Genomic DNA, 27,101 nt, shown 5'->3' with positions numbered 1-27,101 from the left:
TTGTGGTTGAAACTTGACAAAAGCAAAGAAAGTCGGTTGGGTTACAAATCCTTAACTGCATTAATCTGAAAAGATCATCTAAGAGAAACACGAGCTTTGCTTACGCTCTCATCTGTAAATGATTATTCTGTTCCTTCCATTACTAATGTTTCATACAGCCATGGATCTACTGTCTTGTAATTTGCAGGTGAGTTTGTATTACATTGTTAATCAAATATTCTGGTGGATGGGGCTTCTATTTTGGTTCAGAACTAACCTTACCTAAGTTTGAACATTTCTGTACAGAAGCTTTGAGTTTAAACCAAATCTAAAACTAAACAAATCATCCCTTCCAACCATGGCATACTAAAGAGGTTTAAAAAAAAGCCCAATTTAAGTCCTCCCACCCTAAAAGGCTCTACTGCTGTTTACAAAGAGACTAAGTTCCAGCTAAAATGCATGACGGGAAGGTTATAATCACTGCCTGTCTCCGTGCATGGACTCACGCTCGGGATGTGAATTCCAGTGGCCACGTTAGCAGAAGCAGTGTATTGTTGGATTTTAGGTTCAGAAAAACAGGGTGACTCTGACGGCCTCAAATACTCGCCCGCTGACATCAGAGGCCATTTTTGACCTCTGGAAAACAAAATCACGATAACAGCATTAGAGTCCGGAAAGTAAATCATTGTGCAACCGCAGTACGTGACTTCTATGAATTGGTTTGACAGCCACATACAAGCAGGAAGAATGCAAGCTAAACCACCCCAACACATACTGACCATCACTCTGGAGTCCACTCATCCATTGGTCACTGAGCGTGGGCTTCAAATCAATGGGTGGAGGACCTCTGGTTATGGCCTCTGCAAGGATGTGGGCACTGATTCTGAGCTAGGATGCCCTGCCACTGCTGTGGTTCCCAGAGTATCAGGTTCTGGGAAACCCCCCATGGTTCGGAAAAAAAAAAGAGAGAGAGAACAGCTGGGGCCAAAACCTCCAGCCACCATGCTCCAAAACTCTTAGCAGGATGCGGAGGAGGAAGTCAGAGGATGTGGCTCTGACCTGGTGTTCGCATGCTCCCACCACAGACGATGGGAAACTGGGGTTTGCAAGAAAACAGCAATTAACTAATTATTGATTAGTAATGGTGCAGAAAATGACTAAAAATGTCTGTTCAGGGTGAAAAGGTTTGTAACTTCCAGCTCAAAATATAGGAATCACCTGCTTTTATTTTAATGATCAAATTCTGTGCTATTTGACTAGCTGTGATTTGACACAAATCATTACTATTCTCCTAATATAAATTAATATTTAAAGATACTTGAAGGCAACTCATGCAACTTCTTTCGTATGAAATCTGTTTTAAATTCTAACAATCATGAACCCATCAGACAATTTAAAAAAATCACTGTTCAGCTTTAACTGTGTTTTTAAATAAAGGTTATATTCTTATCAAACAAATACCTACATGTAATTTGTAAAAATGGTTCTAAACTTGTTCAGAACTTCATGTGATAGAATGGAACAATTTGGTACTACAGATAACAATATCTCTAATATGTTAAGAGGTTCCACAAGGAACTGGTTTAGGCCCCAATTTATTCTCTTTACTAAAGGTGTTAGGAAAGAGACTACAAAAGGAAGATATGTTTCTTTGCTGAAGACAGTGAATGTTGCAGCCCTCTCTTTAAATAACACAAGTAGACCCTATCTTAGCCTTACACATGGTTCTCTGAATATATTCAATTTAATTTTGAATTTAGTTTATTTATATAGCGCCAATTCACAATACGTCATCTGAAAGCACTTTACAATTTAACCAGATCATACAGTCTAATTGATTCAAAATTTTCTATCTAAGGAAAACCAGTTGATTACATCGACTCATTGACTCTAAGGCAATCCTTCACACAAAACATGCTAGTAGCGACAGTGGGGAGGAAAACTCCCTTTTAACAGGAAGAAACCTCCAGCAGAACCAGGCTCAGTGTGAGCGGCCATCTGCTGGGTCTGACTGGGTTTTAAGGAGACGAAAGCAGATATACAAAATATATCTAATAAAGAACCACAAAATCTAAAATCAAACTTTAACATGGTAACTTTTTATGAGCACTATAAGAAGAAGACTCTGGTGCATACATTTTAGGTTATAATGAAAACAAAAATGTAAAACAAAGTAAGGAAACAACACAATGTTAGTTTATTTGGGCCTGGCTTTTACAATGGAGAGCCTCGTGTTCACATTGTAAATAATGCATTTGCTTAATTTGCTACTTATTCCTTGTAAATATTGTTGTGGTGTTTTCCAGTTTTGATTTGCAGCAACCCGAATTATGGTTTAATCCAATTTAGTGTCATTTGTATATAAACAGCTTGTCCTTCATTGTTTGTGATTGTGTTGGTGGTTTTGGTTGACCACAGAATAAAAAACAAGAAGCTTCATCCTAATGCAGTTTTGGGTTCAGACTCCATGGCTGCTCAGTCAGCCTCAAAACTATGTGACACAACATACTGTAAGAAATGGAGTTTTTTTACATATAAAAAGCAAAAGTTTTATTTTGCACTTTAGGATTTAGATTGGAGAAAGGACAAACCTTTTACCCCCCCAAAAAAACAAACAAACATTTTTTAAAGAGTATTTAATATTAATAATGATGAAAATAACACTTTTTACAATCTAAAAATAAAAGATAAATAATGTTTATAATATGCATGCTTTTATCTCTCTATTAAAAACACAAACCTCAGTGTACCTTGCAATATAAATAATTCAGTTTCCCCAGACTTAATGATGTAGAAATCTCTATATAAAACAGAAACAGGGGGAAACAGATGTTATTTATTATTTCCTGTTTTCTTAGGTAATCTATCTAGTTGTTATTCATACTGTCAGGCATATCAATATATTTTAGGCACAGGCCCAGGTTCATAAGCAGACTTTAATGTTTCCTGAGTGAAAACAGAAACTTTTTAGATGCTTCAATGTGTTTTTTTTTTATTTTTTTGAGTTTTTACATTATTAGTGGATCGTTTTTTCAACAGTAGGCTGACAGGAAAGGGGATATGATAGAGGGGGAGAGACATGCAGCAAAGGACCACAGGGCAGACTCGAACCCGGGCCTGCAGCATCGAGGACTAAGGCCTCTGTACATGGGTCGTGTGCACTAACCACTGCTCCACCTGCACGCCTATCTTTTTATTTTTAATCACATTTTTGCTATACATTTTTCTCGAATAATGTCTAACATCTGACCTTTATGATAATTCTTTTGCTTGGTATCAATTTGCGTTCAATTTTATTCTTGGAAATACACAACAACAGGGTAAACAAGATTTGATAAACTGCTAGAGAACACCTTGATAGCCAATCAGGACCTAATGGGTGCTTACCAAGGAAACCAAAGAGAAATTAACTATTGTTGCAAATGTAAATCCCTTTATTGTCCCACAATGGGGAAATATACCTCTGCATATGACCCATCACCTTGGGGAGCAGTGGGCTGCCATTGTGCGGCACCCGGGGAGCAGTGTGGGTTTAAGGGACTTTCTCAGGGACCCAGAGTGCAGGCTGTGGGGATCAAACCGGGTACTTGCAACCTTCTCAGAGCACAAGCATACTGCTCTAACCTCTAACCAGCAATGAATGTGTAGTAACTAGTACTTACTGGAGAATGCACAGCTCAACATTTTTAGGGAATCACCGGTTTGTTACCTCAGAGACAGAGGAGAAATCCTCAGAATAAAGCCTGGACAAGTGAGGCCACAGCTCATAATTATAAAAAAAACTTTCCAAGCGATTGATGTTTTTATTGAGATTTTTTACTTTTGAGAAACCCTAATAAGGCAGAGCTGAGGTTTCCCCAGTAAGTACTGGTTTTTGACCCATTAGTGCATGGAGACGTTCCCTTGTAGTTAACCAAATTTATTGCAAAGTGTAACCCTGCTATAATTATCCGGACTCCACGCCAAAAAGAGAAACTCTATTAAAACCTCCTAGGCTAAATAAAGACTTTATTTTAAGTCATAAATATAGGCTAAATGCTGCCTATATGAATAATTGTTTTAATCACACTAACAAACTAAAATAATCTCTGAACTTTGAGGGTCACTAATTTTCAGCCCAGGGTAGCTCAGGGCAGCCTTAGAAATATCCAGATGGACAACTAGAAACACATCTAGAACCCACACATATCAAGAAGTAGTGTGAGAGATTAAAATGCAAGGTAGGCCTTTGTTGTTGTGCAGACAGCTGGACTGGTGTGGCTTGGAGCAGCCTGAGCCCATATTCAGCTATGAATACAACTCCACAAACAATTGCTTTCCTTCACAGGACCAAGACTTCATCACTATGCCTCAAAGCTTTATAAATGTAATCTAAAATGTCTTTTAGACTGAGGAAAAATGAAGATCAGTCATAGAAAACTATATTCAGCACATAAACATTGTGTGAAAGTTGTTTCTTTGAAAAGAAAGGAATTAGTCCAGCAAAAATTGAGTAGAGGACAAGTTGACCGCTCTTTTGGTGGTTACAAAAGCTCTACCAAAACCATTTAAAAAACACATGTATTGCTAAGATGTCATGTTTCATCTTTAGTTTGGGATTTGATCAAGGTCTATCAAGGCTTACTGTGCACTGTTAGCCAGCAAGCTGCCTTTAAAATTAAACAGATTTAGGTATTTTATGAATATAGCAGACATAAAAAAAAATGTCTACACAACCCTGTAAAATATAATTTCTTTCTTTGTTAAACAATGCATTAAACAATGAACAATTCACATTTTCCACCTTAAATGTGACAAGAAATTGCACAACTAAAAAAAAATCATCTGAAACAGGAAAATATACTATAATGTAGTTGCATTAGTGCTACCAGCCTTCAGGTTCAGGGACGTTGCTCTGAATTAACCTTCTCTTTCAAACTTATGCTAAATAGGAGTTGAATCCCACCTGTGATCAAGTTTCCACAAACAATGTTCCGGCGGCGGTGCTAACATGAGTTAGCTGGCATTTTTAAAGTCATATTTCCTAGCAATGTCACGATCCTCTGAGTTTCAAATGCTTGAAAGGAATCTGATCACAAGGTTTTAGGCATTCTATAACTCATGTGACACACTGATGACAGTTATAACACACTTAGAAATTATGTCCCAAAAGTTACATGACCATGACCTAAGTATGATTTCAAAAGAACAAAGCCTGGCTTAATTTTGAAAATAGCCACTTTGAGCTTCCTGACTGAATGTGGGAAAATGTGTCATAATCAGATGAAACCAAGCCTTCAATTTCTACAGAAAAATGCACTAAGATCCAAAAATTCCTGGCACAACTTCGCTCACTCCCAAGGTGCATGGAGAGGGTCAAAGGGTCAGCTATTAAAGATGTTTCCCAGTACTTTAAGCACTGCTGGAGTCTTCAGTTGACCAGAATAATAACAATGTACACGAAAAGAAAAGAAGAAAGTAATGACTTTGTCAGAGGAATGTTCAAGTTTCCAAATGACCCAGACCTGAATCAGACTCCAAAATCTGTAATGTTATCTGAAAAATGGGCGTGCACAGAAGATGCCTTCAAAAGATCTGGAGTGGCTAATATACCAAGTCATTATTTGCAGAAATTAAGAATAAAAATGATGCATGAGCATGAAGACAAACTTAATTAAAGTACTAGTTTTACTAGTTTTATTTTTTACACCTAAGGAAATGTCCATTTGTTTTTAGATTGCATGTGCAAGATAAATCTCACAATAAAGGAAAACATTTTTTAAAATAATTTATCACAATCTCATTTCTTTACATAACAGCAAGCCTACATGGTGTTACCTAACAGTTATAATAAGTTACCTAAGTATGTTTAAAATCACCGTTAGAAGATAATGTCACACCTTTTGGTTTAAAATATTAGTGTTCATGTGGGAATACCACGGTATGCTTTGCCTGAATGATTTAAAGCTCAGTCTTGTGAGTCTGTAATTCCTCCAAAAACAGATTGTTACTTGACAGGAAAAAAACGATCAAAGAAAAACTTTTAGAGGGCTTGGAGAATTACTGATATAACAGTTGATTAAGTGCGCAGGAATGTCTAGCTACTGGGAAGGAAACATAAAGAAATGTGGGAAGGTTTGAGCCTCACACACAAGACCGATTACATTTTAAAAAAACTGAGTGGGCAGAAATAAAATTGATACCAGCTTTCAGAGATTCAAAGCTGCTGGTCACTCCTAAAGTTTGATTGTTCATAAACGAGCAGTTTGTCTAAATATACAGAAACGGTCCACCTCTATCACCCCACCAGACTCATGGCAACATACTTTAAAGGAACCGTCAGCCATCGTCAAAGTTAAGAGCTGTGTCGGCACCTGTTTAACTCCTAGAAGTAAAATTTCTCCCCAACAGTTTTGTCATCATTTTTCTAGTATCTATGGTGAGATTATAAGAGTTTCTGGGATGAGATGGAAGGATTTTGCAATATACAGCACCGTAAAACATGCCCCGTGATGTGACTCACTGTCTGTCTTCCTGTCTAACCCCCTGCTAAGGCCTGAGCCAAGAAGTTAAATACACAGCCACGTTATCTTGGCTTCAGTGAGAAGCCAGGCGCAGCTGGGGGAGCGAAGCAGACAGAGGGGCAGTCGTGCAACTGTGACGTGTAAGGCCTGTGCCAGAAAGCTGAGAAAAAGGTACATCTCACATCCTTTATGTCCTCCTAAGAAGCGTGCGGAGTTCCCAAACCATCCACCAGCTCAGGGTTTGATATGACATCTATCTTCTATGTGTGTAAGGAATTAATGAAAGTCAGTAAAACTCACGGGTGAATTGTTTCCGATGGGTCCTGCCTAAGCCTCCCTCTGACCGGTGTGTCTGTCTGCTGGTTCGGATCGTCCCGGATGAGTTGGCATTCAGACGTGATCCCTGAAACTGCTGCCTGTATGACCCTGAAAGAGTGAGTGGGGAGACCGACAGCTGGAGCAGATGAACACATGCAAAGGGAGGGAGAGAGGAGACGAGCGGAGGAGGGAGGGAGGGAGAAAGAGACGGGAGTAGGACAGCCCATTCTTACCCCCCCTCTGGCCCCCTGCGCTGCCAACATCCACCGCTCCGCCTGACCCCCCAGGGTGGAAATTCCTGGTCTGCGGCCCAAATACCAAAATTCCAAATCAGTCCAAATCACAGGCACAACAGCTCATAGATTCACACACATTAACCCCTTACTGGTCCCACAACACACCTGGTTTCATTTAGACCAAACCCCCGCAAAAGCCCCAAGCTCCCCCACCCTTCTCCCACTTACCCCCCATCTATCTATGCTCACCACCCTCATCTTTTTCCCTTTTCCCAACTGTAGAGCGACTTTAAGCCCTTACTCTCTTCCAATCTGACATGAGGGATATTTATAGCAGGGGGAGAAAAAAGTTAATGGAATGTGGACAAAAATCAGAGCAAGGAAGAGAGCGACTTTCCAAAGAACTACTCAGGAAAACCTTTAAGCTTCAACTTGCGTATAAATTTCTCATTATCCCAAACACGGAATACAGGAAACTATAAGCATGCTTCTTTCTTGTTTGTACATGACTAATGGATTTTTGCTTTGGGGATCAGCTTGGTGTCTTGCAAAATGTGTGTTATTATGTGATGCAAACAAGTCGGGATATTGCTTAACCATAGGTAGTCCTTATGAGTCAGCTTTGAGGTAAAAAACAGAAGGTTTTGTCCTGTATACAGGAAAAAGTGTTCTTAAGGCAAAAGTCTTGTTTAATGGAGGATATTTTTTAAGAGATCCATCGATTATCTGAATAAAAACAAATTGAATTGCAAAATCTTCACAGAACTGTTTAAATCCCTCAACCTTTTTTAGATAAAACCAAAAAGAGTAACACATTTGTATGTGAAATACCAACACAAAGTGGTGTGTAGCTGTGAACTGGAAGGAAACCATCGTTTCCAGTTTTTTCTCTAGCAAATACAAAAGTATGAAAAGTGTGCCATGTACACCGAGTCAGTACTTCATAGAAACTGAAATAGTAGAAGGAGAGAATCTGTAAACATTTTTTTTTTACGTATCGCAGCAGATTTCTAAATTGATCTAGATCTAGACTTTGACTGGGTCATAAAACATATGCTATCAATCCGCTGTGTGTAAAGTCACCCCTATGATGGAGGATCACTGTTGTCTCCTACGTGCCTTGTGGCAAATCTGTAACAGAAGCTGTTTAAATAAAAGGCAGGTTTGTGAAGTATAAAGGTAAAAGTGTTCATGTCAACGGATTTTATGACCTAAGCTCTTGATCTCTGGAACTCCTCCTGAACCACAGTAGGTCTATTTACAGTTTCTCTGACTAATGCTGTTCTTTGGCAGCCAGATTGGATGGATGTCTATCATGAATCTAAACTTGCAGTGCATGTAGTTAACACGTTTCCTTTCAAATACACTCTGATCTCCTTCAGCTTTTGGTTTTGATGCTGGGATGCAATGCTTGTTGCAGATATTTTCTCTTGCTTTTTTGCTCTCCTTTCGTTAAACCTGCTTTGTGAAGGCATCAAAATGTTGCTCTTAAGTATGTCTTTCCTGCTGGTGGATTCTTTTTTCCTCTCCCTAAGTTGTATCATCGCTTGGACACTGTCCCAGCCAACAGAAAGTCACTCTTGAACTGCCAGGTCAAAGCTTTCTTTTGGGTGTGCTTGTTTCCTTCCATTGGGTGTGCTTGTATAGCAACAATAGATGGTTATGTCTTAGCTGGATTGTAAATCTGCAGTGGATCTCATTTTTCAGCTTATGAATTCCAAAGTGCTCCATACTTTTTTATTTATAATTTTATTGATCAGGGGAGACACTTAAAACAATATCTAAAAGAAAAACCCTTGTCCCATCCATGCTGTCTAGCTTAAAGGCCAGTTTGCAGGAATCCACTGGCAATTAGGATTTCAGCTTTTAGCCTTAAAAACTACGTCTTCGAGGACCAGTAAATTCTTTAAAACAAGGTTTGAACAGTGAGAACAGTAAGTGCTGTCGAATTAATAAATACATTTATTTTAATAATCAATTGTCTAAATAAAAACTAATTCAGCTGCAGGTTGTCACAGAACTATTCAAATCCCTGAATGTTTTTCACAGTTTGTTTTGTTACCCAAAACCATGTATGGAGGATGGACATGTATTTCTTTGTTACTTAATGCATTAATATATGTTGGTCTAACACATAACATTTAAAGCAACATTTACATTTTTACCTAAACATATCCTCCATTAGGTCACTATGTGTTTGCTAGATGATTGATGGTCTCTCTTCTTCACCTACGGTACTGGCTGTAGTCAGAAAAACCATGCTTGCAAGTTTCTGTGCCAGCAACCCAGAGGAGGTATCATGGCTCTGTTCTCATTCCAACGGTAAGACAAACAGCTTTAGCCTAATATAAAGCTATAGGCTGTAGTAGCCGCAGGCCTTACAACCCTCAGTTGATTATAGATTTTTTTTTTTTTTACACTTTAGGGGGTTTGTGAAATAGCTTAGCTGGCAAAAAAGGCAAAGAAAGCTTTTGTCGGAGATAGAAAAAGAGAGACTTTCAAGGGGTCATTTTAGATTTGAGGTCAGAAGAATATTAAAGAAAATAAGTCCCAAATATCTGTACCATCAATGCAATTTCTATGCAAATTAGCATCATGCTAACAACTAGCTCTCAGTCTTCTCTAGTTTAGTGAAAGTGAATTATATGCATATTTTGTGGCATGTATTAATGTTAGTGTTTAGTTGTGTATTTTATTTGAATAATTACGTCTGTGTAAGATTCAACAGTAAAGTAACGTAATATTTTTGCATGTATTTTTATTTTTGTCCGGGTTGCCAGGTAAAGGGACCTGTTGGCTTGGCTACAGTTGCTAGGTGACATCATGACGTCAGGAGATTTTTGAAACCTCCAGACACCAACAAACTACATATTGCTTAAAAAAATTAGCAGGATGGGTTTTCAGTAATGACCCAGATGAGATTACAAAAATAGGGAATAAGAGAATTTTGCTTCGCAGGTTCCCTTATTGATAATATTCCTTCACATTTGTCATTATCTGAGAAAGGAATAAGATGATAAAAACTTCTAAAAGACCATACATGCTCATTATAAATAAAAAACAGAAGCTTTGCTGAATTAAAAGGGGCTAAAGTTACCTACATTTATTCAAATCTAAGTATTTAAGGCTAACTGCAATGTTTCTTCATGAAGTATACCTTTTTTTCTTGTTTCTTTATGTAACTCCAGTGTTATGGGTTTTCATTGCTTCAGGTCTTTTATTTGCTGTTTGCGTGTGGGGGTGCAAACGTGGCAGCTGTCATTACGAGGGATGTTCTTTAAAAGACAGAACACCAACCCAGCACCCAATCTAAACTAACTGTACCAAACCGGACGCCCCCCCATGGCCACACACAGACATCCTAAATGAGATGTTTTTATCCCACCTACCAAAAATTAAAACAATGGTTTAAACTTAGAGCAGTGCCTAGACTTAGACTTAGATTTATTTTGTGTTTTGCACAGTGCTTATAGATGCTCTCAATGCTGGGTTTAAAAAAAAAAAAAAAAAAAATCTGTTGCCATTGCTTTATCGTGATTTATTTCCTTGTATTTTTCTTTGCCTGCATTTTTTTTCATCCAAAATCCACAAAATTATAAATCCCATGTCTGTGCTGGGTTCAATGGGAAAACCAGCCATTTATAGCTGCAATAAAACACAAAGATGAGTTAAAATTAAATATAAAACAGAACAACACTCCAGTGGCAAAACTTTCATTTTATTAATAAACCAACTTTACAAAAACTGAACATTGGGAGACGGGATAATGCAACAAGGAAAGAAAAAAAGCCAAAATGAAACGAGAAAGCAGAACTAAAGAGAGAGAATAACAGCTTTAGTAATGAGGCAGACAAATTGGGAACCAAAAGGAAAAAAAAGTGGAGAGAGGAGAGGGCAGGCTGCCAGGGTAACGCCTTAGTCGTGATACATTTTGAAGATGCAGCTTTTGATCACGCCCATGTATCTGTCCCATACAGCCTGATGTCTGAGGGGCAGAGAACAAGCAATCAGTGGCTAAATGATGCACAATCACAGCTGGCAAACAGGATTCATGAAATCTGTGCAAAGAGTGTAAATGAGGCAATCAGGGTCCCCTGAGTTATTCCAGGGGGTCCTTGGTTCTATTTATGAATATCTCTTTGTTAAGGCTTGAAGCGGTGCAGGGCTGTGTAAACTCTAAATCACATTCCTGAAAGTTTACATTAGAAACAAGGCAACTACAGTTTGAGAAACTACATGTAAGCCTTGGCATAACAGAGATGTTACCTTTAAGAATTACTACCTGTGCAGAACATTCAGCTGACGAATACTGCATTTCCTGGCTGAATTTTTAGCATGAATCAAGAGGAAACTCTGATGCCAAACACTCTTTAATATAACCACATTAACTCACTTGAACGTGTCCAGAATGTGTGCAGAGTTGGTGTAATGGGTGAGGTAGAGTTTTAAGTCAGCAGATGTCCATCGGTCTGAACGGCACGGCTCGATAAACTTGATAAGAAAAAGAAGGTAGAAGGTCATGCAGCCTTACAGGCAGAAAGATCTATGATTAGAGATCGACCGATACAGGCTTTCTGAGGCCGATGCCAATATTTATTATTTTGACATCGGTCTAACTGATCCCTGATATATGCTGGGGATATTTTTGGGCTGACTCTTGAAGCCAATATTGCTTTAATCTTCCTCTATTTGCTTAATTAAAATGATACAGTGATTTAATAAAAATTATGGAGTCTCAATTTCAAGTGTGAGGGAATGCCAGGTATGGACTTAACACGATGTCAAGGCCTGGCTACTGAATGCACTAATGAATCTGCATTTGCATGCATGTACCGGCCGATACCGATACAAGAAAAAAAATGCTAAAAAGCCAAAAATAACGGTATGTCAATGTATCGGCCTATCTCTAAGGATGATGATCTAAGATGCAGATCAGTTTACACTGACCTTCTCAACAAGATCAATGAAGAAATCTCGGACATCTTTGGTATTTGTTAACTTTGTGGCAATGTTGACGAGACCTCTGGACAGATTCTGTAATGAAAAGAGAGACAATGCTGAAATCCCTTCATCTCCTCTCATTGTAAAAGTTAATGATAGATCACATGTTAAACCAGGGGGTGTTTCTTACTTTAAAATTAGCTTCCATCTCAGGCAAAGCTTTAGTTTTTCCTCTAAGAGCTGTGCAGACCAGACTGAGAGCAGAGAAAAGAAAGAAATTCAATAAAAGCGTGCCCTTTAACCTCTATGAGAAATCCAGAGATTTTCTCTGCCATCTGCGAACACTGACGTGGGGTTTTCTTTTACCTTTTGTGTTGATCCAGCAGATCTTTGTCTGTGATCAAAATTTTCAGCTCTTTCAGCTCCTGTAAAAACTCTTTATCGAGATCCACGTCCATGTCTTCCACCATGTTGTCTACAAAGAGCATTTGAGTGAATCAATTAATAGGAAATCCTATTATCTATGATCTTATAACTTTTATCAAACTGCTCCTCCTAATTGAAAACACTCAGAATTAGAAATAACTCATAGTGGGACAAGTAAAACTTGAAGGACCTCTGGTGGTCACTGCATCTCACTGAAAGAACACAAGTTAAACTGTTATTTTAGGGAGCCAGCCCACATGGTAAGCCACTTCTTTTTGAGAACAAAATCTATTTTCAACTTAAAACTAAGTTGCACGATTTAAAATGTTTATATCACATGGTAGTTTTTCTTGGATATGCAGGGTTAATATTTCAGAGTTGTATAAACATTAAATCCTGACGAATTACGATGTGACATTTGATTAACGAGCTATGCAACAGTTAAACATGATGTATGTGGAGTTTAGGTTTAAGGTGAGTAAAGGAGCCAAAGGAAACAAGCAAAATCCCTCACCAACGGCCCCAACCGTCCAGTTGTTGATAAGCTGCCCAGCACAGAAAGCAAAGTCCTGGAAGGTGAGATACTGCAGCTTTTTTTTCCCCGTCTCAAAGCGGTTGTTGGCAAAGAAAACAATGGCAGCATAATCCCTGAAAAAAAAAGGAACAGCTCTAGTTTCCTAAGTGTTGGAATAAAAAACAATATTCACACCTAAAAAATATTTCCCCATTTTAGTTATGAGCACCACAAACTTTAAGATTAAAAAAAAAATTAAAACAACTAGTTCATAACTATAAAGTGGAAGAAAAATGATACACAGTGTTTCCAAAAATTAAGAAAATAAAAGTTCAAGAAGTGAGAATGCATTTTTAATCAGCCATAATTACTCTGATATCTCTGGGTAAAAGAATGTTAGAGAACACCTCTGAAAACTAACATCATGCCAAAAATAAAAAGGAACAATTCAATTCAGTTTATTTATATATTCAATTCATAACACACCACACAGCTTAGAATTAAAGCTGTGGAGGCGATTAAATTAATGTTAACATATGAAACAATATCCCAAACAATCTTTCATCTAACAAAATTGAAACAGTATTGAAGCTCACATATAAAGCCTTAAATGGCCAAGCTCCATCTTATATCAAAGATCTGATTGTTCATTATGTTCTTAACAGAGCACTTTGCTCTCAATCAGCAGGTTTACTAGTGGTTCCTAGAATTTCAAAAAGTAGAATGGGAGGCAGATCTTTTAGTTATCATACTTCTCTCCTGTGGAACCAACTACCAGTTTTGTCTGTGAGGCAGACACCCTGTCTACTTTTAAGGGTAGGCTTAAAACTTTCCTTTTTTGATAAAGCTTATAGGTAGAGTGGTTCAGGTTTTCCTAAGCTATCTCTATAGTTCTGCTGCAATAGGTTTAGACTTCTGGAGGACATAGGAACCCCTTTTTCATCATTCTGCTTCATTCTATCTCTATTCTCCCACTTTTTTTAGTTAGTTTGTTAGTTGTTAGTTCAATCTCTAATCCGGATTGTCCTCGACTCGGGTGACCCGGGTTCAAATCCAACGTCTGGTCCTTTCCTGCATGTGTCTCCCCCTCTCTCATACCCCCTTTCCTGTCAGCCTACTGTCCATAAAAATGTGCCACTAGTGCCATATAAACCCAAAAAAACAACAACAACAACAACAAAAAACAGTTGCCTTTTGTATCTCTGCTTCTTACTGTATCTCTGCTTCTGTTTCCTTGAACCCCAGTTCGCTTTGGCAGATGGCCACTCACACTGAGCCTGGTTCTGCTGGAGTTTTTTTCCTGTTAAAACTGAGTTTTTCCTCTCTACTGTCGCTACAAGCGTGCTTAGTGTGAGGGATTGGCTTCTAGTCAATGAGTGATGCAATCAAATGGTTTTACTTGGATAGAAACCTTTAATTTGACTGTATGATCTGGTTGAATTGTAAAGTGCCTTGAGATGACGTGTTGTAAATTGGTGCTATATAAACAAACTGAATTGAACAGCAGGAAGAAATCTACAGTTAATAGAGATTGATTAAAAGCACCATTAAAAGTGACCACCAGCCATGTAGGAGAGGCAGCAGACCCTGGAAATTGTTTGCTTTTTGGTGTACAAGCAATCGGCGACACTCTGAAGGCACCATGTCCCTCATAAAAAAAGATGGTGAAATCTGACTTTGTGAGTGGATGGAGATAAATATGAGGCCAATCCAAGAGGGAAAATCTATGTGTTGATCTGTCACATAAAACCAAACTATATGATAACACTCTGCTGTTCCTCACTTAATACCTTGCAAGCTTGTCAGAGAGAAGGAAATGCTGACGAATGTTCTCCACCAGGGGTCCCTTTAGCTCTTCAACAACTTTGAAAACACGCTTGAAGTTGTCAAACTGAAATACAGCAGATGACGCAGGACACTTACTTAATTACAACAGCGTGACTTGAGCAACAAGCCAACCAAAGCCAATAAATTCTGCTCTGTTGAAATGTTGAAATGACTTTACACAAAACAAAAAAGAGAGAGTAGAATGAGATTTTTGTTCTACCTTAAAACACTGAGTTTTACAGCCAGAATAAAGTCATAAAGAACGACCTGCACAGACTGGTCACTGAGTCACTTTTAGGCTGAGTTTACCTGTCGTCTGCAGCTTTTTAGTGTCACGCCGGTCTTGGCGCTGATATCATCCAAGTCTTTCTTTGTTCCTTTAGAGAGTTTCTTTCCTAAAACCTCACGTACAAACGGATCATCAAAGGCATAATATCTAAAGAACACAAAGAAGGTCAGATAAAAGTTCATAGGCTTAATTCTCAAATAAAACATAAATTAAATTGGGAACTAAATGAGTGTGAATAGCAGCATCACCTCTCTATAAGCATAGCTTGTCTGTGAGGAGTGATCTGGAAGAGCAGCTGGTTTGCCAGTTTGGCCGGACTCTGAAGCAGACGTTCACACATCTGGAAAGTCCTGTACTGATCCATGGTGTCGCTGAGGAGAACATCTTCAGTTGCCTCACACTCATCCAGCACGCCTGCATCCACACGTGCTTTTACTGCATCGTTCACTGTTGGATAAAGTCCAAGCCTCGTTAAAATGCAGTGGGTCCTTTTCTGATACAAATTTATTATCGATCAGTCTGAGGATCAAATCAAGCCAAACTTAAAACCAGATCTGCACAGATTGACAACTGTACACCTGCAACAAAAGGTCAGTCATCCAGTTAGTATTAAGCAGATCATGTAACTATTAAGGCTTAAAAGTGGGTCACAATTACACAACAGTTTGTCACTAGTAATGTGGAATCATTAAAGTTTACTAGAAGACATTTTTGTAATTGTATACTGAACCCCTGATCCACTCAAGGCTGTAAATAACAAGCAGCGATGTTGATCCTAACATGCAGGGTTTGGAGGAAAAAACATTACATTCCTTGTGTTTTTTGTTTTTCTTTTTACTTGTGACAGATACTTTATCTTTTAGATTGCTTGTTCCTGGAAATTGAGTAATACTCCTTTAAAGCTCTTTGTTTATCTGAAAATTAACATCCGGCTTTTATGACCACTTTTTTTTTTGTCCTGAAGGGACAAAAAAAAGGCATTACATTGGTGACGTGTTAATTATAAGGATGAATATGAAGCGACTTTCTGTTTTAGTCCTCTAAGTTTATACTTGTGTTTGCTCAGTGTTTTTTTTACTTTGTTTTCTGCAGGTTGATTTCTGTTAAAATGAAGTTGTTCCTTTCCACAGTCTACAAAAACCTGCTTAGAAAGAGGGATAACTGCAAAGTCATCAACTCAAAAAATAATTTAGGTAATGTAGGTAATCTGATCATACTGTAATAGAATTAGGACAGAACTCAGATGTACAGTTAAAACCTGTTTACATACACACTAAGTTATACATTGAATCAATTTCTAAATGCTACAGTCAGAATTATATGCAAGAGTTTTTAAAACATTAATTCAAAATATCTCATTATTTGTTAGACTTTTTTTTAGACTGTTTTGGCTTTATTGACAGACAAGAGGAAGGGGAAAAAAGGTTACAGGTGTGATTAATAAACAGCTGAGGATTTTTTTCCCCCAGCTTTTATTGTCATTACACTGTCACAAATACAGAGCAGCTAAATGAACTCTCTGAATTTAACCCATCCCCTTCAGGAGCAGTGGGCTACCATTGTGCGGCGCGCGGGGAGCAGTGTGGGGTTAAGGGTCTTTGCTCAGGGACCCAGAGTGGCAGTCTGTGGGAGTGGAGCTCAAAGTCAGAACCTCAGGATTCCAAGCTCTATGCCCTAATCAATAGGCCACCACTCTCCCTGGATAGCAGAGGAGGACCAAAGCCTTTGCACATGGTGTGGCAAACCCAACGCTCAAGGAACTGCCTTTAAATGTCCTGGCCCATGCATTTTTTAAAGCCTTTCAGAGTCACCTATAGGCACATACAACTTGACATAATGCCTTTAGAACTATGTGGGTATTAATTTGGTATAAAACACCATTGTTTTCTTCCAACCCCCGAAAAAGAACATCTGCCTTCAAAGCGAAGCTGCCACTCCCGTCTGGATGCCGCCCATTTCACTACGTAGTCGTATAAATAACATATCCAGAGGCTTGAAAAAGTTGATTTTGTCTCTCCTTTAGTTTGTTAACCAGACAAAGTGATGTGTGTCCCCCACTACTTCACAGCTGGTGTTGTGTTCTCAGGCTTGCAAAATCATCTTTCTCCATATCTAATGACAGTCATGGGGTCTAAAACACATCTGTTATAGTTTCATCAGATCAGAGGATATGTCTCAACTGTAATCTGTTTTTTTTTTTTTTTTTTTTAAACAATGGCTTCTTCCTCCTCTGAGTGACCTTTCAGCTCGTGTTTGCACAGGACTTGGCTCACTTTGGATGTTTTGTTTCTGGGTCCAAACTAATATTTTACACTAACTAAGTTCCTCTTGGTGACAAATACCTTGTGTCTTTCCAGAGCACAATGATGTCTGTTTCTGGACATTCCCACGAGCCAGAGATTTTATTTGTGGTTTTGCCTTAAGATACATTTATAGATGTGCCTCAAATGAACTCTTATGATTTAATGAGTACATCTGAAGCTTATAAATTCATATTGATCGGTACATCATCTAACTGATATATTTGGCCACTATTAACCCTTTTTTCTTATATAGGCCGACATGCGCAAGCGTTGGCCGTAGGGCTGAAACAATTAATCAGATTAATAGATTATTGAAATAATTGTCAACTAATTTAGTGATCGAATAATCGATAACTGGAGTATAGAGACTCTAAAACATGCCTTCAGCTGAAAGACTGACCCCCTCAGATCAGTAATTATACCAAGATTGTAAAAAAATTTTGATATGAAACAAATCATTTTCGTCCATCAATATTCTCTATCCAGAAGTCCTCAAGTGGATATTTTTTAGTTTTACTAGGTTTTATTTCTTAAAAAGTCTTCTTTAATGAACCTTTTGCTATTTTATTATATTTGTCAAAAAACTAATTGACAGATTAGTTGATATGCAAAATAATGGTTAGTTGCAGCCCTGGTTGGCCGATTTGGTGCATTCAAAAGCCATGCCTTGAGATCAAGAGAAGCAGATGCTATTCTTTGTTAATCTTTTATTTATTTATTTATTTATTTATTTATTTATTTATTTATTTATTTATTTATGTGCTTAAATTAAGACTGTAACATTTGCTTTTATTTTGTCATGTCAAAATCATCAAAAATATCAGCAGCACATATCGGAGATCAGCTAGGCTCATGTTAACATAAGTATGAAGATCAGCCTTAAAAACATGTGGTTTCAACTACATTTTTTTTATTATTATTGTTTTGCTTAATTAAATAATCAACTGAATCTTACTGCATGGTTCTATAACTCTTTCCTAAAAAAATATAAATAATAAATTAAAATCTGTATAATATGTGTATAAAACTGATTAAGTATATATTTCTATAAATAAAATGGATCTGTCTTTCTGGTGAAGGTCTTTAAAATGACATTTCTAGCAAATTGGAATTTTATGATGTGTGGTGTGAAAGCTTTTTTTTTTACTATGAAGATCACAGATAATGAAAAATCTAAAAGAAAAAAATATGGTGTTTGTTATATTTATCTTTAAAAAATTATTTAAAAAGATGCAAAAATTATTTTTCTTAAAAAGCAATTGCTATACATTAACAGGCTGCATTAGTGCTCAATATTTATATAATTAAGGAGTAATTACTGAAGCCAACTATACTTTTTAGTAGAGTTTCTGTGAAGTGTTTAAATGTGATTAAAACATGGCCTATATATAGCTTTCTGTAGTTTTTAGCATTACTGTTTCTAAGAGACAGATGATCTTTACATTTAGTATTTGTTAATAAAAACAAATGCTGCTCTTTTCACTGATGCATTAGAGTCATTTCCCCAACCATGTTTTGGATTGTTCTATTTAGCAGTCTGTTCGTACCTGTGTATCCATCCAGCCAAAGCTGGTAAACCTCCTCATCCATGATGGTGGTGTTACCTACAAACACATCTAACTCTACGGACATCTGCAGAAAGAAAAACAATTTCACTTTAAGACAAGAAACTGTCTCCCGGCTGGGTTCAAAAGACCTAAAATTATGTCATACCTTGATTTCGGCGATATCCACACCTTCTTGATCAGCTTAGTTTTTATTCAATGCGCGTCTTCAGTGGGAAACCTTCATACTGCAAGTAGGAATCAACCAATTGTACTCATTTGCTAAATTCCTTCAAGGTTAGCTTCTCTATTAGCAACGTGCGCAGCCGTTAGCGACAGCAAACGGATCACCCTATGACCAAACGGTGTATTAGGACTGGTTTAGCATGGCGACACGGTTACAAATACACAATTTAAGGTTATCTTTTTGCCATTAAAGCAAGAATAAATGTTAGACGGCAAGAGGAGCCATCTCTGTAGGTGAGCAGTGTCAACAACCGCAGTCACCCACACAGCAGCACACACTTCCGGATATGTGACGTCACGCTAAAGGTCGGCGTTAAATCTTTTAAAATATGGAATAAAAACAACACAAGAAGTGAAGTAAGGAAAGTAGTTAGGTTTTTTTAAGCACGTTTAGATTAACATTTTATTTTTGTAAAAACTGTACAGTGGCTGGAAACAGGAGATCCACACAGTGGCTATGGTTGCCATGGTGAAATTAAAGCCGCGCTGATAATGAAGCGTTTTGCCTGTGCTAGCAAATAAAAAAATCATGATATAAGATTATACGGTAAAGACGATTAAAACTCATTTAAATTATAAATACTCTTTAGTATAAATACTCAAACTGCTATAACTACCAGATGAAGGTAAGGGACCAACATCGTGAGAAAAAACATACTTTTCTGCTAGCTGAACTCTCGCGGTATTTGTGCCTTCAAATAGGATAGAACTAACATCACTGCTGACTGCCCATTATAAATCTTGCTTGTTATGTTGTGATGACTCCCCATTGTTTATTAAGAAATATTCACATTCTCAGAACAGGTGGATGTCTTAGTTCTTTTTTACCTGAGAAAAAATATCTTTACTACATCCAAACAAATTTGAACTATGATTTCTCATCAAACATCAGATATGAATAAAAGCAAGTTTTGTGTCTTTAGGAAGAGTTGAGGGCAATCTAATTGCTAGGGTTATCTCCTCCAACTGAAAAATATTTAGCGAGAGTCCCCTTGTTGCCATTTAGTCCAGAGAAAAGTTAACCAACTTTAACCAGCTGCATGGTGATGCAGATTTTAGCACTTTTGCCAAACACAAAATTCCTGGGTTTGATTCTAGGCCTGGGGTCTTTCTGCATGGAGTTTGTAGGTTGTTAGGCTAATTGGCATCTCTAAATTGTCCTTAGGTGTAGTTGTTTGTGGCAGGGTGTACCTCACCTTTCCTTCATTGACTGCTGGAGATAGACACCAGTGCCAAACAGACTCTGATGGATAATGGGGGAAAGATGAATTGAAGTTAACCAACCCTATCATTTCACTCGTGAGATGTTTAAGGGCTTCAAACATCTTGTTTTTCCTGTTGTTTGTCATATTTAGATGTGACCAATTCTGGTGGTTTGACTTGTGCAAGGACAATACAATTCTATTGTTGTATTCTAATTCTATTCTATTCTATTCTACAATTCTATTCAAACTAGATGGGAACTCATAGCTTGAGGAGATAATGTAAGCTGCAAGAGAGACCTTAACTCTTTCTTTTTTTGGAATTGCGCCTCTTGAGATGGCTGCATGTTGGAGTAGCTCTGCAGGCTTTATTCTGGTGTTCTTCTTGTGAGAGCTTTGTTTCCTCAGTTTGTGGATCGGAGTTCCTTTTTTCCATTTTTCCCCCCTTTGATGTCGGATGCTATATAACTGAAAGGATTTTTGCTGGTATTTCTTTTCCTTTCTGGACATTTCTGATTCGTAACCATAACAACCATAACATGTTCGTTGGTTAGTTGTTTTTTTATGCTGTTGAGCAGCTGATTAACATCTTTAAAGCTTAAATAATACTTCAACTGTTCTCCATTTTCCAGAACATTTCTTTCTATTTCTTGCTGTCTGATAGCATTGTTTGCATCCACCATTGCATATTTTTCTGCTGAGTCTAAATGGGGGCCTCTTCCACCTCTTCTAGGATATCTTGCAATCATTTTAAAGGCACAGAAAAAAAACTTGCAAAATGTTCTTTACTTTTTCACTGCATAACACTATCCCACACTAAATATGTGCTGTATATAGATATTAAAAGGTGATGTCCCAGTGCAAGCCTCTGATAGTGCATAGCAATATAGTGTTTCCCTGATTTCATCTGGAATCCGTCTATGTGGTCCGCCCCTTCTTCCTCTTCTTCCCCCAGTTTTGTCCCCGTCTTCCATGTATCCTCACCCCTCTTCCATGAGGCTGTCTTCCATGTATTTCCGTTTTGTAGATACAGCTGCACCTTATGCCGATCCTGTTTCCTAATGAATACCTCAGTATATAACCAGGTTTACCTAAGAAAAGTTATTTATGGACATTTTCAAGGAAAAACATTACAGCTATTTTAAGGTGGATGTACAGAACATTTGAAAACATGCTCAACAATGTTGTGTGCAATTATGCAAGCAATCAAATTAATTATTAGTTGTATGAAAAATGACAATTCTGCATTACAAGTATAGTTAATTTTTACAGACACTCTAGAAGCAAGTTCTCAAAAGCGAGTCAAAAGTGGTAGTTCTGCAGATATTTTGTATTTACTCAATTGCTTCATTCCAAAAGCATAGGCTATTGAATGAAATTAACATTGAACTGCCACTAGGTTTTGTTCAAATTTATATATATATATATATATATATATTTTTTTTAGCAATTCCTCAACGTGATTAAGAAAAACTGTAAGTATTTCATATTTATATAAGGCATAGGCCACAAAATGTTCTCTTCTGGCTTAAGGGTCCCAAGTTAGAATCCCGGCGCTATTGCTGGGATTTAATCAGCATTGGTGAAGTGTTTATGTGTATAGCAACCGTGCTTCTGTCTGTGTGCCCCAGTGCAGCTGTGGCTACAATATATCATCATGGGATTGATTATGTTACAGTGATGATACTCAGCTATATTTGCATAAATCCAGAAACATTAGTGTGTGTTGTTAATCTTTTGAGACTATGCACCAGTTTAATTAAATATAGCCCTGATAAATGTTGAATTTAAACTATTAAGACTGAGGGATATTTTAACTCGATCTAGTGAGGACCAACAGAGACACTTTAAAAATGTTGCATATAACTCTCTTGGAGTTGAATTGACTCTTCCAGGTTTGCTGTCTAGAAGATATAAAAATGTGCCTGAACAGCATTCACATTGCAAGTTCATTGTTTGCTCATCACACCGGCTGCACTCTATAAAAAACAATTCACAAGGGCATCATTTATTTGTTACACTTCCAAAAGAAAAAAAAATAAACAAACAAAAAGAACTGAAATGAAAGTTGCTTTGCATGAGTTCATTAATAAGAAACATCACACTTGGAATAAGTTCATTTTCATGTGACTCTTCTCTCTCCAACACAAAACAGTTCATATTGCTGAGAAAGTCTTCAATGTTTAGACTGAAACCTAAAATGAATAAAAACAGTGCATGATGGCTAAGATTACATAAGACAACTGGCAGCAACATACCCTTCTGTTGACCTGTATCTTTCAGGTTGAGCCTTAAGCTATTAGGGAAAGTGTCAACTCAGAGATAGGTTTCTGCACACACAGGGCCCTAGAACAGGATGCACTTTGCTTGCCGGCTGCATGTACACAATCCGCTCTCTTTTCCTGCAGAGATTAATCCCCAAAAATCCCTGTAAATCCATGTCCTCACCCTCCCTTTTCTGTGTTTCTGCATGTGTCCTTTAAAATGACAACATGTGGGAGAAAAATAACCCCCCCCCCAAAGAAGTATGTGTTGTTGTCAGATCTCTCGCTGCACATCAACACTCTCGTTTCTAACCTCCCATGACACCCTGATTCCATCCCCAGATTCCCCTCAGCTCGGTTAACACCCTACATTGTTATGGCCTCAGTGAAACAATGGAGGTGGGACAGAGGGCGGAAGGATGTGGCCGAATGCCTCAGCATAAACCGATGGGAAAAAGAAAAGAAAAATACCGCCTCCAGTCAAACTTTCCAACACTGTTCTTTGAAAAGAACGAGTAGTTTCTCCTGATAGCTAGAATGTGCTGTGCTTTTCGGGTCATTTTCCGCTGTAGGACACACTAGAGACAGTTTACATTTTAAAGGGTGAGATAGTTCTTGTAAATAGATACATCTGGAGGAAGCAATGTCACACACAGATCTTTCCTATTTATTTTTATTGTAAGCCAAGCTTTTCCATGTCGGTGGGGTCTAATAAAATGAATATGCAGCATAAATCTCTCAGAATTTATAATTTTTAAACTTTAAAATTTAGACATTTTCCATCAGAAAGATAACCTGTTTAAAAAAGCTATACCACATGCAGTACTGATGCATAATTGTGGCGTTTCAAATACCCACTGGAAAGATTAAATGAAACCTCAATCATTTCAGATTAGCAATATCTGTCAAGTTAAACATCATCATAAAAATCCACTTCCTTCAGAAAGAAATAAAATATGGAACAATAAGAGAAAAACACAGAGATGTCGGACAAACAGCTGCTCAGGCACACATAACATTAAACTCTGAAAGGAATACTTTTATTTATTTAATTTTTTAGGGCTTTACTCTTGCCTCTGCTTATTAGCCATAAGGGAATTCTAAGCTATATGTCTGAAACAAATGTATTTATACAAGAACAATAAGGACTTGTCTTGAACAAAAGGGTAACATTGTGTTGTGGGCTTTAACGTCTACTGCTAAAGCTTTAATTAGAAGTAGAAAATTGACTAAATGTTCTTAACATTAAGTCTATTCGCATCTCTTTAGTGTTTATTTCAGATAGGAGATTGATATTTATGGGGGACTGGCACACCTGATTCACAAAATGACCAATGAGGGAGATGGTTGCATCTGAGTAACAACTGTGATTGGTTTAACTCAGGGGTGCTCAAGTCCAGTCCTTTAAGAGCTACCATCCTGTAACTTTTATATGCATCTCTTCTCTCTCTCACTCAACACACCTGAATGGAAAGGCTCAATCCTTTCATTTAGCCCAGAAGAGGCATGGTAATGAGCCACTCATTTGATTTAGGCGTGTTAAAAATGGGGTGCTTCAAGAAGTTGCAGGGGAGTAGCTCTTGAGGTCTGGACTTGAGCAGCCCCTGGTTTAATTTGTTTTCATTGTGCTCAGGAACCAGAAGGGCCATGTAAAATGTAAATGGAGAGGACAAAAAAGAAAATTGCAACTGCAAAAAGGATTTGAAAAGGCAAGGTGAAAAAAGAAAATGAAACAGGGAAATTATTTTTTTTAATGTGTGATATGGAAAGAATTTATACCAGATGTATGAACTTTTAAATGGATATTTAAAATGGGATTTGAAAATACATTTCTAAATTTAAATTTAAATTGCAAAAATTTACAATTCCTTTTAATCATTCAATGTAAAAAGTAAAGTCAGGTTTTTTTTCTTTTTCAGTGACTTTGTCGTCCAAAGATACGTTTGTATTCAGTGCGTTTTTCCACCAGGCTTTTATTTTGTAGGCCTGCCCAGTGTATATCCGGTCGCGCTGTGAATTCACGCGCTGCTCGCCGCTCAGCAGTCATTAAACGGAGCAGGGCAGACATTGTTGTGGCAACAGCCCAGCTCCGGAGGCTCAAGCGCCTGTAATGAGCAGATAACGGGTGAGAACGGACTGCCTTTTACCTCCTTTATTTTATTTTTTTCTATTTAACGTCATTTAAATGCACATCCTCAGGTAGAAAAGGCGGCGGCGCCATAAACAAGGCAACGGATATCTGTCCTCATTCAACCGAAGCGCAGCGGAGAACACGCAGCCTGCCGACACGATGCCACGGACGTGAAAACCCCACGACATCTGCTAAGGTTTTTTTTTGTTTGTTTTTTGTTTTTTTGCATCCGCCGGGATAAACCTCAGTGATTGTCTTTGTGTGCTCTGAGGTTAACACTTCCAGAGGAACCGCTGTCTTCTTGGACGACAAGGACTGTTGTTCTCCCAGGGGCCTTTGGAAAACACGTCCTGCTGCTGTGGAGATGATGAACTGACATTAATAGGTGCTTGCGGTGCATCCTCTTACCCGGCCTCATTAAGGGCGTATTTTAACACAACTGATGTCACTTTGCCTTGAAGGGGGCAATCTATATAAAGACATCACATGTCTGCCTCTGTTTCCTCCTCCAGTGATTGCATGGTGACATCTGGCTCAGAGTGGCTGCAGAGGAAGATGATGAGGATGTGATAACTGTCATTTGAGCATCAGATAAAGCAGCATTTTAGCAGTTTCTCAGGGAGTCTTTGGGTTTTCTTGTACAAAATGGGCAGTGAGGGTGAGATCATAAGTAGAGAGCTGTCAAAGGTATCTGATGAGGATTTGCTGGCCTGCTCCAAAGAGGAGCTGGTGAGCCGGTTGCGTAAGGAGGAGTCAGAGAAGATCTCTGCTCTGATCCAGCGAGGCAGGCTCATCAAGGAGGTCAACAAGCAGCTGCAGGGGCACCTCCTGGAAATCAGGGAACTAAAAGTCATCAACCAGCGCCTGCAGGAGGAGAACACCGAGTTGCGGGACCTGTGCTGCTTCCTGGACGACGACAGGCTCAAGGTGAAGAAGCTGGCCCGGGAGTGGCAGCTTTTTGGTCACCATGCCGCCAAGGTGATGCGGGAGGACCTGGGTGGCTACCTGAAGAAGCTGGCTGACCTGGAGCGCATGCAGGACGGGCTGGTGAAGGAGAACCTGGATCTGAAGGAGCTGTGCCTGGTGCTGGAGGAGGAGTGTGTGAGCAGGAGTGACTCCAGCCCCGGCGGGTCCACGGAGCTCAATCTGCCATGCATGGTGGCCCGGGACTTGGGGGACGGGAGCTCCAGCACAGGCAGCGTGGGAAGTCCAGACCAGCTCCACCTGGTGTGCTCACCAGATGACTGACAGTCGGTGGAAGGACTTCTCTGCCTTGGACTCATTATAATGTATGGATAGACGAAACAGGAGAGATTAAAGGGATAGTTCAGGATTTTTTTTTTTTAAATTGGGTCTATGTCAAAAGGTCAATAGATGTTATTATCTTACCAACAGTAAATAACTGAGTGGTGCATTATATTTTTCAAGATTCAAATCTGTAAATATCTTTGGCATTTCTATACCATTTTGTACATTTTTGTGCAACACATTAATGTAGATGGTTTATATTATCTCTGTTCATGAGGTTGTTAAAATGCCAAAGTTGGCTTCTGACTAACACTGTGGTAAAGGGCTATTTCACAGCTTTTATTGGCATGCTGAAAAAGAAGTAGATCAACTTTTATTTAAACGCTACACATTTAAGACTTTTAAAAACTGGATTTGGTTATCTTACAATGAACATAGATCATTTAATTTAACATGTCCTCATCTACATTGTCAGTAAAATAGAGAAGAATTTTTATCACATTTTTATCTTTTAAATAGGGGAATTAGGACAAGACCAAAGAGGGCCTTAAAAATATAATAGCCTTAGATAGCATTTTATTGGTACACTATTCATAAACTTGCAAAACACTGTCAGTTATTACAAAAAAAAAACAATTATTCCCACAAGGAAAATTGGTTGGAGGTGGTGCAACACCAATGATCTTCCTGTGTGAAACAATTATTTAGAATGGAAAAAGTAAATGTAGTTTATATATATTTAGATTTGAAGATTAAACTTTCTTTAAAATCCTTTCAAGATTATATATGGAGGGTAAAGTGTAGAGAAACATTTCAGACCCCAAAGAATTTGGGTTTTACTGTTAAAGATATAGTGGAGGATGTTCTTTTTCTGGGTGGGTCATCAAAATAAGTGGTCCTCTTAATTGTCAATCTACAGGCTTGACCCCATTTTCACTTACCGGTGGTCAGTCTGACAGAGTGGAAATCTCTTGGAATGTAAGCTTATATGAGCGATGCAACTTTTAAGCAGAGCTTGCACAAGGAGAAATAGGCTTGTCCTTGCTCTCGCACCCGTTTAATAGGCGTTCCCTCTCTGGAGCGGGTACGGAGTTGTGCATGTTGAGAAGGCGGGTCTTTTTAAAAATTTG

The 27,101-nt window shown here is 38.3% G+C and overlaps 3 protein-coding genes across 4 annotated transcripts in view; 1 reads left to right on the top strand and 2 right to left on the bottom strand.

Annotated features, from left to right (window-relative positions):
• Positions 1–6,955, bottom strand: part of efemp2 (EGF containing fibulin-like extracellular matrix protein 2) — an 18,642-nt gene extending 11,687 nt beyond the window's left edge. The window contains exon 1 of the mRNA XM_015387073.1: positions 6,783–6,955. The gene's annotated coding sequence lies outside the window, so the exon portion shown is untranslated. The remainder of the gene's footprint in view (positions 1–6,782) is intronic.
• A 3,778-nt stretch (positions 6,956–10,733) lies between these two features.
• On the bottom strand, positions 10,734–19,399 carry fibp (fibroblast growth factor (acidic) intracellular binding protein). The gene is made up of 11 exons (XM_015387077.1): positions 19,050–19,399; positions 18,884–18,968; positions 15,282–15,480; positions 15,054–15,180; positions 14,708–14,808; positions 12,918–13,051; positions 12,344–12,452; positions 12,168–12,231; positions 11,984–12,070; positions 11,430–11,527; positions 10,734–11,021 (listed from the first exon to the last, which is right to left on the bottom strand). The coding sequence occupies exons 2-11, from the start codon at positions 18,966–18,968 to the stop codon at positions 10,952–10,954; spliced, it is 1,074 nt and encodes a 357-aa protein (XP_015242563.1). The 5' UTR covers positions 19,050–19,399; the 3' UTR covers positions 10,734–10,951.
• Positions 19,400–24,636: 5,237 nt separating this feature from the next.
• ccdc85b (coiled-coil domain containing 85B) lies at positions 24,637–26,641 on the top strand. Of its 2 annotated transcripts, none has more exons than XM_015387113.1 (2): positions 24,637–24,717; positions 24,792–26,641. In XM_015387113.1, the coding sequence occupies exon 2, from the start codon at positions 25,369–25,371 to the stop codon at positions 25,969–25,971; it is 603 nt and encodes a 200-aa protein (XP_015242599.1). In that variant the 5' UTR covers positions 24,637–24,717; positions 24,792–25,368; the 3' UTR covers positions 25,972–26,641. The 2 variants fall into 2 exon arrangements, with proteins under 2 accessions (XP_015242599.1, XP_015242600.1); XM_015387114.1 differs by having other exon boundaries at positions 24,647–25,108; positions 25,236–26,641.
• The last annotated feature ends 460 nt before the right edge of the window (positions 26,642–27,101 follow it).

Source organism: Cyprinodon variegatus, unplaced genomic scaffold, assembly GCF_000732505.1.
Source record: "Cyprinodon variegatus isolate N-32 unplaced genomic scaffold, C_variegatus-1.0 Scaffold385, whole genome shotgun sequence".
NCBI lineage: Eukaryota > Metazoa > Chordata > Actinopteri > Cyprinodontiformes > Cyprinodontidae > Cyprinodon > Cyprinodon variegatus.
This window is presented reverse-complemented; position numbering and strand designations above follow the sequence as displayed.